The 16,470-nt window shown below is 36.5% G+C and overlaps 2 protein-coding genes across 4 annotated transcripts; one reads left to right on the top strand and one right to left on the bottom strand.

The window, feature by feature from the left end:
- Nucleotides 1-465: 465 nt before the first annotated feature.
- ttc4 (tetratricopeptide repeat domain 4) lies at nucleotides 466-5,249 on the top strand. The gene is made up of 10 exons (XM_079883691.1): nucleotides 466-775; nucleotides 949-1,066; nucleotides 1,174-1,335; nucleotides 1,461-1,538; nucleotides 1,724-1,848; nucleotides 3,377-3,463; nucleotides 3,556-3,803; nucleotides 3,912-3,996; nucleotides 4,148-4,230; nucleotides 4,317-5,249. Exons 1-10 carry the CDS (start codon nucleotides 665-667, stop codon nucleotides 4,417-4,419), a joined length of 1,200 nt encoding a protein of 399 aa, XP_079739817.1. The 5' UTR covers nucleotides 466-664; the 3' UTR covers nucleotides 4,420-5,249.
- Nucleotides 5,250-7,038: 1,789 nt separating this feature from the next.
- ttc22 (tetratricopeptide repeat domain 22) lies at nucleotides 7,039-16,460 on the bottom strand. Of its 3 annotated transcripts, XM_079883690.1 has the most exons (10): nucleotides 16,283-16,459; nucleotides 15,944-16,089; nucleotides 14,027-14,618; nucleotides 13,113-13,168; nucleotides 12,831-12,946; nucleotides 11,951-12,069; nucleotides 11,499-11,660; nucleotides 9,958-10,110; nucleotides 8,348-8,891; nucleotides 7,991-8,287 (listed from the first exon to the last, which is right to left on the bottom strand). In XM_079883690.1, the coding sequence occupies exons 3-9, from the start codon at nucleotides 14,585-14,587 to the stop codon at nucleotides 8,364-8,366; spliced, it is 1,695 nt and encodes a 564-aa protein (XP_079739816.1). In that variant the 5' UTR covers nucleotides 14,588-14,618; nucleotides 15,944-16,089; nucleotides 16,283-16,459; the 3' UTR covers nucleotides 7,991-8,287; nucleotides 8,348-8,363. The 3 variants fall into 3 exon arrangements, with proteins under 3 accessions (XP_079739815.1, XP_079739814.1, XP_079739816.1); XM_079883689.1 differs by having other exon boundaries at nucleotides 7,039-8,891; nucleotides 14,027-14,614; nucleotides 16,283-16,460; XM_079883688.1 differs by having other exon boundaries at nucleotides 7,039-8,891; nucleotides 14,027-14,628; nucleotides 16,283-16,460.
- Nucleotides 16,461-16,470: the final 10 nt, after the last annotated feature.

The raw sequence follows: 16,470 nt of genomic DNA on the forward strand, positions 1-16,470 counted from the left end.
TAGTGTCATATTGTCATAACCCTCTGGGCCTCTACAGTTGGAGGAAAAAAAAAAAAAATTAAGTTGTTACATTTCAAGACCTCGGTCTCTTTTGACCGCAAAGGAGCCAAGTGGGGAAGAAAACAATCCTCAAATGATTCCTATTATTAGGTAATTTCTTTTATTTACATTATTTTTGTAGTTTTCATTTCATTACAGTATGTGGGAGAGTTTTGTCATTTCAACTCGCATACAAACGGAATCCGGACATGTTTATCTGGTAAAGAGACCGATTTTCCCTTCCTTTTCCGTAATGATGCGACATTAAAATATATTTTCAATTAAATATTTGATACAATATGATCAACGTATAACTTTATATTTTTATTTACTCTCTTTATTACAAATATTTTTTATATCCTTGTTTATTCTTTATACACCTTTCGCCCCTCCAGGCCAGCTGGTGGCGGTAATGCGGTAATGTGTGTCAAGCAGCAGAGCACAGGAACAGCTGCTAGCCGAGGCCATGTGGATCTTTGCTGCAGTTTATTCTCAGTTTTATCGCATTTTGGAGTTTTATTTATAGCTCTTCATAGCGGCTACATTTTGAACACAGTAACGTATTTAGATACATCCATTACACAGTAAGTATATATATTACAGAATTAATTTAAAGAGATAAACGATGGCTGCCCCAGCGCAAGGCGAAGACAGCGACGATGGCATGGATGAGTTTATGGAGAAGTTTAAAGCACAGAAATACAAAAATGCGTTTAATGAAAGCAACTGGGAGGAGGTAAGGAAGAACTGTCACGTTATTAGAAAAAAAAACAAAAAAACACGCAACTGTATGTCACTTCTGGTGGACGCAAACAGATTGCTGAAGATCAATCAGTGTGCTGTAACATTGCATTTGGCTGAAGCAGCTCGTTATTACATATGAATAAATACGCGTTTTATATCTTGTAGGAGTTTAATAAGGTGCCCATGTTCATGAAGACAGCTCCGGAAATCATAGACCCCGAGAAAAACCCCGATCTCGCCTGCATTCAGTCTATAATCCATGATGATGACAGAACACCTGAAGGTGTGCGGCTCTTTATTTTGCTTTGGTTATGACTCTTTATGTAAGCAACGTACCTCCTATAAATGGCAATTGAATACATTTTAATTGAACTTTTTCTTTTTCCTCAGAGCAAGCCAGAGGTTTGAAGGATGAAGGGAATGATTACTTTAAGGAGAAGAATTATAAGAAATCTGTAGTGTCTTACACAGAAGGATTGAAAAAGAACTGTATGGATCTTGAACTCAATGCAATTCTATACACCAACCGTGCAGCTGCACATTTCTATTTAGGTACGTTCAGTATTCCTTCAACCAAACACAATGAGGTCCATGTTAAAGTTAGTCTGCCTTGTAGCCTAAATGTGCCTGAATAATTTTGTTTTTCCTCTTTAATTTATACAAACTATTTCCTCCAGGAAATATGCGGTCAGCTTTGAATGATGCCACAGCTGCAAAGAAACTCAAGCCAGACCACAGTAAAGCCATAATAAGAGGTAAGTTGTGTCTGTAGTTCTTTATTTCACAAAGCAAAGCAAACCAAACCAAAGTAAACGTGTAAAAAATGAAAAAAAAAAACACAAAGCAAACCAAAAACTAAACTCTTTTAAAATTGCATTATTTTGTGTACAAAAAAAATATAATGATATGTATATTTGTGTAATTTTATGTATGAATTTAGGAGCCCAGTGCTCAATGGAGCTGCGTAATTACGTTGGAGTATTGCAGTGGTGTGATGAAGGTCTCAAGCTGCTTCCCACCGACAAGAAACTACTGGAGCTGAGAGCCACAGCAGATAAACTGAAGGTAGAAATGCCTGACACGACAGGAAGATATTTATGGTGACCCATTCTGGATTTAGAGCATTTGGTTTAAGGATTTACATATCAAATTTAGCGTGATGTGTAATTCATATTTTTCTATGAAATTATGTTGATGTCAGAATTTTTTATGCGTATTATTATGAGTGATGATGGCAAGAAAGAATTAGTTGATTAATGTTTGATAAAAATATAAATATATTAATATTAAAGGTGCTGTATGTAAGTTTTTGACTGTGTTTAAGCATAAAAATACCATTATATGTTATTAGCAGATATTTAGGAAACATGCTGAGTTCACATACTTGTTTCTCTGAAAAAGAAATGCTACAAACAGTTATTTTACTTTGAAATGTGCGTTCTGTGTCGGAATGTCTGTTTTTGTTTTGGTCTGTGATATCCCAAGTTGCCAATTTATCCAATAGTATTTCGCCACCCCAGGTTGCCAGTTAGTGGAAAACGCAGCATTTTGCAGCCATGGAAGCTAGCAAACAAACTGGGTCAGAGATCACAGATTCTACCTTACCTAAAAAGCCTCCGCACCAATCTTAAAGGGGTGGTTGATTATGATTTCACTTTTCTAACTTTAGTTTGTGTGTAATGTTGCTGTTTGAGCATAAACAACATCTGGGTTAGTGACATCACAAACCCTAAAATTTACATGAACAACCATGCCACCGGGAGCTTCATAAATTCATAAATTTATCAACTAACCATTCAGAAATATCCTGTTGCATTCTACATGTCACTTCTTCTCGTGTCTCTCCATCATTGTCTGACTCGGGTTTGAACATAAAAGGCTAAACGTTTTTGAAATTTTCAGTGCATATCTGTGTGATGTAAAAGGACGCAAGCTCTTGAAGCTTCTGCCGCCCTCTGTGCCGGCAGCAGCAGCTCATTTGCATTTAAAGGGACACAAAAACGGTGCGTTTTTGCTCACCTTCAAAAAGTGACAATTTTAACATGCTATATAAAAATATCTGGGGGGTATTTGGAGCCAAAATTTCACATACACACTCTGGGGACATCAAAGACTTATTTTACATCTTGTGAAAATCGCATTATACCACATTTCTACAAAAAAAAAAAAAATGAATAGTTTAATTGTAATGACTTTGTGGAATTTAAAGGTGCAGTATGTGAGATTGACAGCTAGCGGTTGAAATGGGTAATGCAGTCCAAATTCAAAATATTGGGGAGAGTTGTTTCCCCCACCCCCTCCTGCTCAGACTCAAAGCTTGCGCGGGTTGCCAGATTGAGGACACGCAACAGGAACAAGCACAATTGACAATGGAAGGTGATGAGATATACACACTGCAAGTTGATTTATGATGAGTTGATATCGTGTTTTAATATGCTGCAGTTCATAGAGATACCTATACATGACAACTGCACTCTCTAGGTCAGTGGTTGCGCCGACACAGATTTGAATGTTCCGTTGGATTCGTATTTGTCAATCTTTTAAAGATTAATCATGCAGCTCTTATATAATTTTTTTTAAATTTTTTTTGTAGAGAGAAGCTGATAAAGAAGCCAGAAAGGCAAAGGTTAAAGCAAAAAAGGAGCAGAATGAGAAGAAAGCATTGTTGGCTGCCATTAAGGTACTGCAGATACTAAGTTTAGTCATAAATTTTTTTTTTTTTTAAATCTTAAACTGAATTATGAAAAGGTGAAATATTCAATTTTTACTTAGGAGCGTGGCATCAAACTTCTGAAGACCGAGCTGTCTCGACACAGGGGTTCGGACAGTGAGGATGATGATGGCCATGGAGGAGCATCTAGAGCTCTGGCTGATCTGGAGCTTGATGGAATAGGCCCTCAGGAGGCCACAGGAGCTTGTGTTTTTATGGATGAGCAGGGAGTCCTCCACTGGCCAGTGCTGTTCCTCTACCCTGAACACAGCCAGACAGACTTCATATCTGCCTTCTGCGAGAACTCCAGGTTTGTTACAAACTCAAAAAGACATTACATTTGTATCCTTGCTGAGAAAGGGATTGCTGGACAGGGAAATTGTTTATTCTTTAAATATATTTGATTTTTGTATTTCAGCTTCATGGACCATTTGGCAGTTATGTTTGGTGAAGAGCTTCCTCCTTGGGATACAGAAAGAAAATATCAGCCGCAAAATCTACAGGTCTGTACAAAAGGTTCTTTAAACACCACTTTTTGATCCATCATTGTTCTCTTTTGCTTGAGAAATGTCAATTAGATGCAGTGCCACAAAGATTTGTTTTTGAACTTTGATCATATCCATCTGTAACCTCACAATCATGTTTTTGTTTCAGCTTTTCTTTGAGGATCCTGAAAAAGGACATCTTTATCAAGTTGATCTTGAAAAGTCACTTCTTAACGTTCTTCAGCACCAAAGGTATTTCAGAGGAATTTCTTCTAAGTAGTTTTATCACTGCTTGAATTGGTCTTTGATGTTTTTTTTCTCTGTTTTGTTCTTTCCAGGTGCTTTTTGAAGGCAGGATCACCTAGTTTCATTGTGTTGGTTTCAGGCTCTCTGTTTTCTAAGCAGTTTTTATCAGGAAAAAAGGTCAAGAGATCGAAATGATTGAAATGTTCTGTTTGGACCTTGAAAGACTTTAAACGCCTTGGTCATAAATCTCAACCTCCTGCTACTAAGGACATTTCTGCTCACCCCACCCCTTTAGAAAACTCTGGAGATGGAGGCAAAAATGTTAAAAAGTGGATTTCCTTTACAGTGATGGCAATGATTCACTTTAAAAGCAATAAAAGCATTTTGAATGGTATGGTATTAGACTGTTGAATAAGATTAAGAAGACTCGGTTATTTCAGATTTTTCTTTACATCAGAATTTTCAATGCAGATCATTTTTATATATTTCAGTATTTAACTCCACATTTTTAATATTGAGCATAAAAAAGAAACATAAAAGAAGCTGTTAAAAGTATAGCCCACCCAAAAGTGAAAATTCTGTACTCATTTACCCTCCAAACAGGAATGACTTTCTTTCTTCTGTGGAATACACATTATATAAGTATGGAATTATCAACACTACTTAGTAGTTCCCACTACTTTTCTTAAGCAGGTATTTCAAGCTATCGGTTCTGATTTGTTGTCTGTCATTAACAAATGTCTTCACACCGGGACCGTTCCCAACTGTCTCAAACATGCTTCGGTTTTGCCTCGTCTTAAAAAAACTACCGTAATTTGGATTCTACACTTCTGAGTAACTTCCACCCAATTTCAAATTTACCCTTTATCTCGAAAATTTTAGAAAAAGTGATTTTGAGTCAACTCCAGTCTTTTTTGAATGATAACAATATCCATGAGAAATTTCAATCTGGTTTTAAAAATCGCCATAGCACAGAATCGGCTCTCTTAAGAGTCATGAATGATATAATGCTTACCACCGATACCGGGCAATCTGTGGCTTTGGTCTTGATAGATCTTAGCTCTGCATTTGACCTGGTTGATCACAACATTCTCATCTTGAAGCGTGTATGGGCTTTCAGGGTACAGTGCTGCAATGTTTCCGTTCATATTTAACCAATAGGAGTTACTCAGTCTGCATCAGGCAACAGTCTTCGTCTGAAATGAAATTGGGGTCTGGTGTTCCTCAGGGCTCTATTCTTGGCCCGGAACTGTTTAATCTTTATATGCACCCTTTGTGTTCTGTTTTATCTAGATATGGGGTATCTTTTCATCTGTATGCCGATGACACACAAATTTACTTGCCTTTGAAGCGTGATGATAAGCTTGCTTTAAAGCCAATATTGGACTGTTTGGATGAACTAAAACTCTGGCTCGCTAGTAATTTCTTGAGTCTTAATGAGGGAGAGACTAAAATTATCTTGTTTGTTTCAAATGATCGCAGTGCACATGATTTTGATCTCCAAACGTTATTGCCTTATAGTACCACTTGTGTTTGGAATCTGGGGGTTTGGTTTGATAACAGCCTTAAATTTGATAAACAGATAAGTGCTGTGGTTAAGTCCTGTTTTTACCATCTCTGTCTTTTAGCCAAGGTTAAGCCCTTCTTGTCTGTAAAGAACTTTGAGATTGCCATGCATGCTTTTGTAACTTCCCGATTAGACTATTGTAACTCTTTATATATTGGTGCCCCTCAGATATGCATCACACGTTTGCAATTAGTTCAAAATGCAGCTCCACGGCTTCTCAAAGGGAAGCATAAAAGTGTGAACACATTACACTAGTTTTGATCTCGCTTCATTGGCTACCGGTTAAATATAAAATTGATTTTAAAGTTTTGTTATTTGTTTTTAAGTCTTTGCAGAACCAGGCTCCACAGTACCTGATCTGAACTACTACATCTGCCCATACAGTCAAGATCACTAAGAACGGGGGACTCTAATTTACTATCTGTCCCTAGAACTAGACTTAAAAATAGGGGTGATCGTGCTTTTGCCGTCATCAGCTTTAAGCTATGGAATAGCTTACCAGCTTACATCAGATCCGCCCAAACCTTGTCAATTTTTAAATCAAATTTGAAAACATTTTTTACAATAGCTTTTAATATATCTTCAATTTTTTTTTTTTTATGTTTTCTGATTATCTGATTGTTTGTCTTCTTGGCCTTGTAAAGCACTTTGGTCAACACCAGTTGTTTTTAAACGTGCTATACAAATAAAATTGTATTGTATTGTAACAAAAAACAATGTTATTGCTCCTCCTCACTTTTAATATCACTTTTATTCAATCATTCAAATTCCATTATTGCTTTTCTTTAGCTTACTGTAATCTTGTTTTCTTTTGTAGTGGTTTTATGGTTTTTGGTTGGTTTGTCAATATGTAAATCCCATTTCATTGAGCCAGTTTTCTTACAGTTCTGTCACAAATATTGACTCCCATTTCCTTCCATTTGTTTTTCAGTTGTTTTGTCGTGCCTTTTCTATTTTTAAGGCGTACTGCTTTGAATTCTCAATCCTGATGCTTTGACGTCTTCCTTTTTCTGCCCGTGTGTTTTCCTTTTATAACCTTTCCATTATATACTTGCACCACATTTTAGATACAGCTGACTGGGAACAACCAACTTCTTTGGCCACATTCTGTGTTGAAATTCCTTATTGGGGTTTTATAATCCTTTCCATTGTTCATTAGAGCCATGTTTCCAACAGCTTGTTGTGTAAGCAGAAATCCAAATTAAAAGATGATTCCATAATTTTTTTCTTGTGGAAGTATGGAAGTGATTCCATACTATTCCTCTAATAGATGTGGGGGGAAAACATGCCATTGAAAAATAAAAATGGTTACACTTTAGATTTGGGTCCAATTCTCAGTATTAACTAACTATTAATTATGACTTTTGCCTCAATAAACTCCTAATTACTAAGCAGTAATTAATAGGTAGTTGTTACGTTTATATTACGTTTATAAGTATTGGGTATGGCAATGCAGAATAAGGCATTAATGTGCTTTATAAGTATTTAGAAATAGCCAATATCCTAGTGATATGCATGCTTAAAAGCAACTAGTTAATAGTGAGTAACCAAAAACTTTAATTGAATTTGCTTGAGGTATGTTTCCTGAAGTCAGAATGTTACGGTATTGAGCAAAACTTTTTTGTGTCATATCTGTGATTCAAAGGGTTTGTACAGTGTGTCCAGAAGACTGATACCAAATGCTTTTAGGATGTTTTTTTAATATGACATTTTTGTTACAAGATATAATCAACATAATAAAAAAAGAAAAAAAAGTAATCTTCTTTTGCTTTAAAAACAGCTGTACTCAAGCCAACATGAACCATAAATCTGTGTAAAACTAACTTGATCATGTTATCCAGCATGGTTCGAGAATGTTCCTAAGAGGTGCACATGATCAATTTCACAAATTTGCTTATTTATTAGTGACCCAGAAATAGTGCAGTATTTATTAAATATTTTAATCATGAGGTTTCCTAAAACTTTTCCTTTACTTGTAGATTTAAATGTGAAAAAAGTCCCAGATTTTGAATGTGGTCTCAAGGTGTGGTAACATTTACCATTGCTCAGTGAAATTTTGAGGGCAGAATCCAGTCATTCCAATAGGAATCCATGTGATTGGGAGTTTTGAAAATGTCCTTCTGCTCATGTTCAAGTTTAACGTGAATTTGACCAACAGAAAGCTGCATGGTTTGTAAGTGACTCCTGTGTAAGCTCTGCTTCATAAATCCCAACGCTATTGACAATGGGACAATTGTTTTTTTCATGTGCTTTTTGCTAATGTGACTGCACTTTCTCTGAACCCCATAGTACATTGTTAAAACACTTATTTCTAGTCAAACTGGCTCTTCGCACTTCGTGGCATGTGCTGGAGGAAAGCGTAGCCAAAAGACAACATTCCAATGTGACTTTTTGATCTTTAACACCATAGTAATACATTTAGGATTTTACAATACATTTCCCTTGTCCATCTCTCAGCTTTAACAGAAGTGAATACCTCTAGTTTGAAATAGTTAGCTGCATTATTGTTAATTACTGTCTTAACATGCACAACTCATGGACATTATCTGGAGTCACCTTCCCATTGCTCCTTTCAAATAGAAATGGACCTGCCCAGTGCAAACTTTTTCCCTTGTGGCTGTACGCTCCTCAGCAACTTTCTAACCACTTCCAACCTTCCTTTCCTGATCAGATCTTTTGAGAGCTCCGTCACCTCATCCGTATGTGCTCGGCATAGTGCTTTTAACTCAGTCTGAACAACGTCTATTCCATATCGTTCTTCCGCCTCCTTTAAACATTCTTCTAATTGGATTATAGTGTGATCTGTGTCTGTCCCGCATTGGGTGAAGCTCACAAGAATAGCCTGTAGCAGGCAGCGCAGGACCATCGTGTTTTGGACTCTAGGGGGTTCCAGTTCAAGCGCTTTCCTGAAACAGTCGATGGCGTTCTGCTCCTCTCCTTTCAGCAGCAGGCAGCGACCCCGCAGGAGCTGTAGTTTAGAGATTGTAGAGCCGAGAGGACACTGCAGAGCTTTAGCTAGACTAACCAGGGCCTGGTTTATCGCCATCTCATCAACCAACAGGCTCTCCTGTAGGGCATCAACACCCATGTAGTAGTAAACCTGAGAGAAGTGGAGAGATGGATATTATGCTCTTAAACTGCATAGTAACTATATTAGTAACTTCTTCCGGTCAAAAGTTTGGAATAATTAAGATGTTTTTGAAAGAAGTCTCTTATGCTCACCAAGGCTGCATTTATTTGATGAAAAATTCTGTAAAAAACACAATATTGTGAAATATTGCTACAATTTAAAGTAACTGTTTTCTATTTGAATATATTTGGTAATTCCTGTGATGGCAAAGCTGAATTTTCAGCAGCCATTACTAAGACTGGAGTAATGGCTGCTGAAAATTCAATTTTGCCATCCAAGGAATTACATTTAAAGTATATTCAAATAGAACAGATATTTTTAATTGTCACAGGATCCTTCAGAAATCATTCTAATATTCTGATTTGCTGCTCAAGAAACATTTCTTATTATTATAAATTGATCAAAAGTGACAGTAAAGACATTTATAATGTTACAAAAGATTTGTATTTCAAATAAATGTCTTTCTATTCATCAAAGAATCCTGAAAAAAAAAAGGTTTGGTTACACTTTATTTTAAGGTGTCCGTGTAACAGTGCAATTATACATTTAAGTACTATGTAATAATACTTAATGGGCTTACTATAGGGTTAGGGTAAGATTAGGGTTTGGTTTAGGGATATAATAATGTAATACATCATTATTAGTTATTACTACAGTAACTACATGTAACATGAGGACACGATAAAATAAATTGTTACCAAAGGTTTTCACAAAAATATTAAGCAGCATTTTCAACTTTGATTATAAGAAATGTTTTTTGAGCACCAAATCAGCATATTAAAATGATTTCTGAAGGATCATGTGACACTGAAGACTGGAGTAATGATGCTGAAAATTCACCATCAAAGGAATTATAGTATATTCAAATAGAACGGTTATTTTAAATTGTGATAATATTTCACAATATTACAGTTTTTACTGTATTTTTCATCAAATACATGCAGCCTTGGTTAGCATAAGAGTTTTCTTTCAAAAACATTTAAAATCAAATAATTACTCCAAACTTGTGACTGCTATCTTGTGTTCTCATAACTACCTGACCCATCTCCAAATGAGTCCTCAAACAGGGTCGGACAGCCAAAACACGTTCCAGGTCAGCACGAGCTTCTTTTAGAATCTGACGGTCAGGGATTCCACCTTGGCCACACTTCGCTTTATCAAGATCCTTTGCATAAGTGGTGACACTAAGCTGGAGAGAAGGTAGAAAAGGGCAAAGAATACATATTTTGAGATGAATTAAAACTATCAGAGCAATATTAGACAGAGAAAAAAAAGAAGAGGTACACCTGAACACAAATTCATCACATACAGTGGCCCCAACAAGTATTTGTACACCTTAGCCATTTTAAGCAAAATCTTAAAAAAGGCAGAGGTTTGTTTTAGATAATACAATTAATATTGTTCAAAATTAAGAGAAGTATTTGGCAGTTTTCTGGTCGTTAATTGTTACAAGCCTCAGTAACGAATCGAATCACTTGTGAAAGGGTCAAATGAGTTTGCAAAAAGGACTGAAATTGTTTGCTATTCAGTTTGAGTTCACTCACACACTGAATCATATGCAGCAGATTCTCACACTGTAACAGAATACTTTAGACGACAGAAAACACTGGATGAGGCAATATTTATCTATGAGTGCTAGACGAGGTAATCGTTACCTAATCCATTGTATGAAACAAAACTTGTAAAGACAATTTATATCAATATATCCAAAACCAAAAAAATGGGGGGACACTTTTTTGGTTGGGGCTTGTGCTACAGATGAAAGGCTAAATGCTCCTGGCGTGAACTTGAGGGAAACTCATCTCATTCACAACAATGACTTGAGACCAGTTAAAGGTAGGCAAAAAATATCCTGGTCCCACTTGTGTCTTCACCTACTAACTTTAAAATAATTTGATACAATGCTCTTATCATGTACTTATATATTTAAAATACCTTTAATTCCAGCTGTAATTAAGTTCTGTAACTACATCTATAATTACACTGTTGACCCTGTATGTACATAGTAATTAAAGACAGAATATAAAGTGTGGTTACACTTTAATTTAAGGTGTCATTGTTACAGTGTAATTATATATTTAAGTATTGAGTAATATTAAGCAACTACATGCACTTACTATTGGGTTAGGGTAGGATTAGGGTTTGGTTGAGTTTTAGTTGCATGTAATTATGCATAATTTACTGTTATTACTATGGTAAGTACATGTAACGTATGTAACAAGGACACTGTAAAATAAAGTGTTACCTAAAGTGTGTCTAACTTGATTGGTTTTTAGATATGAAATTCACACATTTAAAATGTCCAAACACTTTCTGGGGAAACATTATAACTATAATTTTTAGTCTGCCTTTTAATATTTAAGTCACAAAATTGGTGTTTCTTTGTCTTTGCAGAAACATTTGTTTTTGTAGATTATCCTGGGGTGTGATTCAAGGTTATACAAAAACAAATGCACAGCCGATTCAACATATTCAATGTTTGTGAGCGGTACTTTTATAGGCACATGTAAATACAAAGAAATATATTTGACAATTGTAATGAATTGTTGGTTGGGGGGGAGGTAATATTTCTCTTACCTTGGCACGTGTACAGTACGCCTGCCAGTTGAGTTCTGCATCAGGCAGGACACTCAGTGCCATGTTACAGATACCTATGGCCATCTCCAGTTTGCCTGACAGGAAGAACACGTCCGTTAGCCTGTTGAGTATGAATGCATCCTCTGTGGCGAGCTTAATGGCCTGTGAAAATCAGAAGTGAGAACAAATCTAATCATTTAGAGCCTTTACACTGCATTATTACTCACATAGTCAAAGTATTATAAGCTTTTCAGTTTATCAGCTTATGTAACCAAACAAGCCTAAACTCATCTTTCTAACACCTGTGTCAAGAATCAACAAAGTTACACGTCATGGGACATGTTGTGGATACAGAGAAAATGTGTGCAAATAACCTCAAGACTGAAATATGATTAGCTTGACTACAATAAAACATTCTACATTCTAAATTTTTCCTAGGCTGACATCCTTACCGATCCATAACACGTCAAAGGGTCAGATCCAGAGAAACCACAGTCATGGACTGACATTGGCACAGTGGAGAACTCCTCCGTCCGCTCCAGCATGAGACCAACATAACACCAGGCCATGGCTAGAGAGTAAAGAGAGATATAAAGACATCTTAATGATTCCTTGACATCTGAGATCTGCTCAGGACGCTGATATGAAGTCATTAAAAGCCAAGCGTGACATGTGGCAACATAAAACTAGAAAGGCTGGTCTGTGAAACCTCTTACTTCTCCTTTTATGTAATGTGGATAATGGATTGGGCCAATGGGGCCTGTGCCCGGTTGTCAGGGCCCTCAAGGTAAGAGTGAAGTAAATGCAAAAATGCCATAGACGGACAAAAAGCACTTGAACGTGTGCCAGTGAGTACTGTCAATGTGAAATGGACAAAAAACAAAACAAAAAACGGGGAATTTTCTCTGTTCTTGGCCCCTCCATGCCTCCTGAACACCTTATTGCAGTTTTAATTCACTTATGGCCATATTTCAACTAAATTCAAGTTAGGGAACAAATTAGTTCAACATGATCATGATTTATCTAAAACAAGGGAACTAATTGATAAAAAGGTAGCTATTCGTCGAAATCGTGGACATGAATTAATAATTCATGGCCACAATATAAATTTTTTTCTGCATGCCATTTGCAAAATACTTATGATGTGTTTGTTTTCATAGTTGCATTATTGCAACTTTATAAATCACATTTGTAACTTCATATCTAATATTTGCAAATGCATTATCTGGACATTACATCTCACAACTCTGAGGACCATAGTCTGTACCTGATTAATGGTATCATCAGTGTAACCAATAAATCCAATCTTCATGGATAATGCATGAAAATTACCTTTGAGATGTGTGTTGTCAGATTGTAGAGTCTCTGTGAGAAACTTGAGGCCCTTGTTAAAATAGGTCAGTCTTGTTAGGTCAATGTCTTTTGAATCCCTCACAATTCCATCTAACCTATTAAAACAAACAAACAAAGGTTGAGATCAGCCTATTAATGTTTAAGTTCATGATAAGGAATGTCTAAGCTGACTCAAATGCTTAGATGTGCAATCAGATGTTGGATGGTGTGTTAAAAATGAAGCTAAACAGGTAGGTGTCGGAAAAATACTTATGTAAATACCTTATGTAAATTGTTGCCATTTTGAAATACCAACTTCTTTTTTCCTCTATTGGGATCTGTAAGAAATAAAACAACAGAACAATGTTACACTCTAAAACACTCGATGTACTGTGTTCATTCCCGCACTGATTTCTCACAGGTGTTTTCACTGTATTTTGAACTGTGCATTGTATTGTGTTTTGTGTTGGGTTAACATTGCCCTGGCAGAACATTCCCAGTACCTTTTCCAATTTTTCTATAGATTTCTTTTTCTAAAGTGATATGGCTAAATATCTAAAGTGATATGAAATATTTCTTGGCTCAATGACATGACAAATATTTGTCTATCTATATCTGACAATTCTTTCAAAAATACATTAAAAATGCAGTTTACATACAATTGCTTGTACACATCTCTTCTATGATGAATAAGTTTTTAATTTCTAAATCCAAATTCATTGGGATATTTTTGGAAGGGGCATTAAGTAAAAATGTCATAATGAATCATAAGAAACAGTATAAGAAAAAGCCTACTAAAAATGCCTCATTTAACCCTCATGACTGTTTGTCAAAGTCAGTAAGTCTCTTAAAATATCAGATGGGGCTAAATTTTGGCCAAGTTTAGTTATAAAATATCATGTGGTGGGACTCCCCAAAAACTCAATGATATGTACACTGTAAAAAATGACTGCTGTGATTATTTATCACAACTTAAAATTCAACATTAGAATAAGAAATAATGTGTTGTTTCAACTTAAAAAAAGTATGTGTTTCATGCTTGACTTAAAATATTAAGTTTAGTTAACTTTGTTGGATAACAAGTTGGATATTTAAGGTATCTCAACATTTTTTACATTTAATAATTCATTTTTTTTAAATATAAAATATTGACTCTCCTGCATATCTATGACTCCCTGAAACTGTAATGTGCTCACCAGTTCCTCTCCGTAATCGAGTGCACGGTTGTATAACATAAGCGCAGCTGTCAGTCTCTCCCGTAAATCTTCATCCCTCTCCAGCTCCACGTCATGAGGATGTACATACGCCTGTTCAGCCAAGCATCGTGCCACCCTGAGCCTGCAGTCTGCCTGGTACTCCCCCATCTCTTGCCCCATGAGGGCAGCCACACGCTCCATGCACTCCCCCTCTTCCAGCTCTCGACCCAGGCGTTCGTATACGTAACCCAGGTTGGCCCAGGCATTGAGGTTTTCTGGATCCTCTTGGCAGATGCTGTGAAAGGCCTCTTCTGCCGTCTCCAGTTCGTCCATATGAAAGGCCAGCAGGCCCAGAATATTGCGCACAGCATACTGTAGTCGTCCCGTCTCAGCTTCGAGCTCAGCCCTGAGGCTCTCACACTTGAGCTGGGTGTCTTGGTGCCGAAGCGTGGCTGGTCCATTGGGTTCACCATTCAGATTCAGATCCAAATGAAAGTGGCCAGGGATGTAGGCCATCCCCTCAATCAGAGACTCAATGTCCTCTTCTGTGCTGTCCTCCATTGTCTCCCACACACGTACTGACGATGCCTGGCTAAGACAGACTTAACAACTTATTAGTGGGACAGGAAATACAGGTTTAAAGAGGAGGAGAAATGAGACATGACTAAGGAAAGTTGTGGAACATGTGATTTCTTGCTTCCTGTAACAGGTTTCTCCGCCCCAACATTGCAGTTTTTACATTAACTGTGTTCATTTCAAATGAAAACATGGGCGTTTGCTTCAGTAACTGTGTAAAGAATGACTCCTGCTTTCTGAATTTGAGTGACACACCATGGTGTCATGTCATGTAGGGATTGTCTTTTACCATGAATCAGCAAAACATGGTGCCAGAAAGAACACCATTTTAAATGCTGCCAGATATGATAGAAATGTAAAACAGTCATCTGCGTGTACGATAACAAAAGGCAAAAGTGTGTGCAAAAGCTATTGGTAATTCACAACTTCCTGGTCTGTGTTTGAGTGAACAACTTGAGGGTGAGTAAATGATGACAGAATTTAAATTTTTGGTGAACTATCCCTTTAATGTCTAAAGACTACAGGTTTAAGGTCCAAAGACTACAACAATGATAATAATTTACTCACCCTTCTGTTGTTCTAAACGTGTAGGCCTATGCCTTTCTTTCTTTCTTCTTTGAACATAAAAAAAGAAGTTCAGCAGAATGGCTGAGCTGCTCTTTTCCATATTATGAAAATAAATGGGGACCAAGAGTGGTGCCATATTGATTACTGTATAAATATTCCATTATCAATAAATACTTCAAAGTCTGATGGGACAATCTTTATTTAATGACAAACATAAACTGTGTGTTAAGTTATTGATATACTTTCAATTAAAGATGCATTAATATGTCACCTTGGGTAAACTATGCCTTTTAAAATCATTTATATATCTTCTAAAATATTACAGTTATACAAAACAATCATCTTGATCTTTTCAAGCAACACAATTCTACATAAAAGTCAGTTCATTATTTTCATTAGGTGCAATTTCCATTATGACCACTAGAATGAATCCTTTCACTAAATATAAAGTACATGCCTGCAAAGAGACAGCAGTACACAGGAATCTTTTGTGTCATTCAAGTAATCAAGACATGAAGTGGTAGGCTGGGGAAAATTTTTTTTCAGTGTTGCTCATCATCACAGTGAAAAATATCTTCAAAGTCACTGCCTATAAGTATATTAGAAAAGTATATGCATATAGATCTTATTTTTATATATCTTTTATATTTCCATAAACTATCTGGCTGGCAATAGGTCGATCTCATGAGTAGCCTACCTCAAAGTGCAGTCAATTCTATATATTAAGCTCCCATTTTAAAGTACATGGATGAACAGTGACATTTTAATGGTTACCTCAGACTGGAAATATGGGTCTGTTGTGTGTGTGAGGTTATTCTCCTCACGTTCCTGTTCTGTTTTCGTCCCTAATGACTATAACAGAGGGGAGATCCTCATCGTGCAGCCAGCAGATGTTTAATGATGTCATCTTGACCAAGCTCCTGGCCCCAAGAGAACATTAGTATGACACAAGACAGAATAAGGACTCATACTTCTTGTCTATAAATCTGTAGGCCTGTTTTCTTTCTATATGCAACTACAAAACAAACCAGGAATATCAGCCATGTGGTAGGCTAATATGCGGTTACAGACCACAACTTTTTTCACTGGAATGGAAATACAGTGTCAACTCACCATTTACTATGCTGACTTACGGTTGGCAAGATTACGAATAGGATTTTAGTGGAAACATTGTCAGTCTGAGGTGTGTTTAGCAGACAGTGCTTGATATTCAACAGGTCCAGTCTGAACAGAATCTCGTCAAAATAATCATTCTGCGTATAGCCTATATTATTTAATGTAGACGCTACTTGGCACAAGTT

Source organism: Squalius cephalus, assembly GCF_949319135.1.
Source record: "Squalius cephalus genome assembly, chromosome: 10".
NCBI classification, from domain to species: domain Eukaryota; kingdom Metazoa; phylum Chordata; class Actinopteri; order Cypriniformes; family Leuciscidae; genus Squalius; species Squalius cephalus.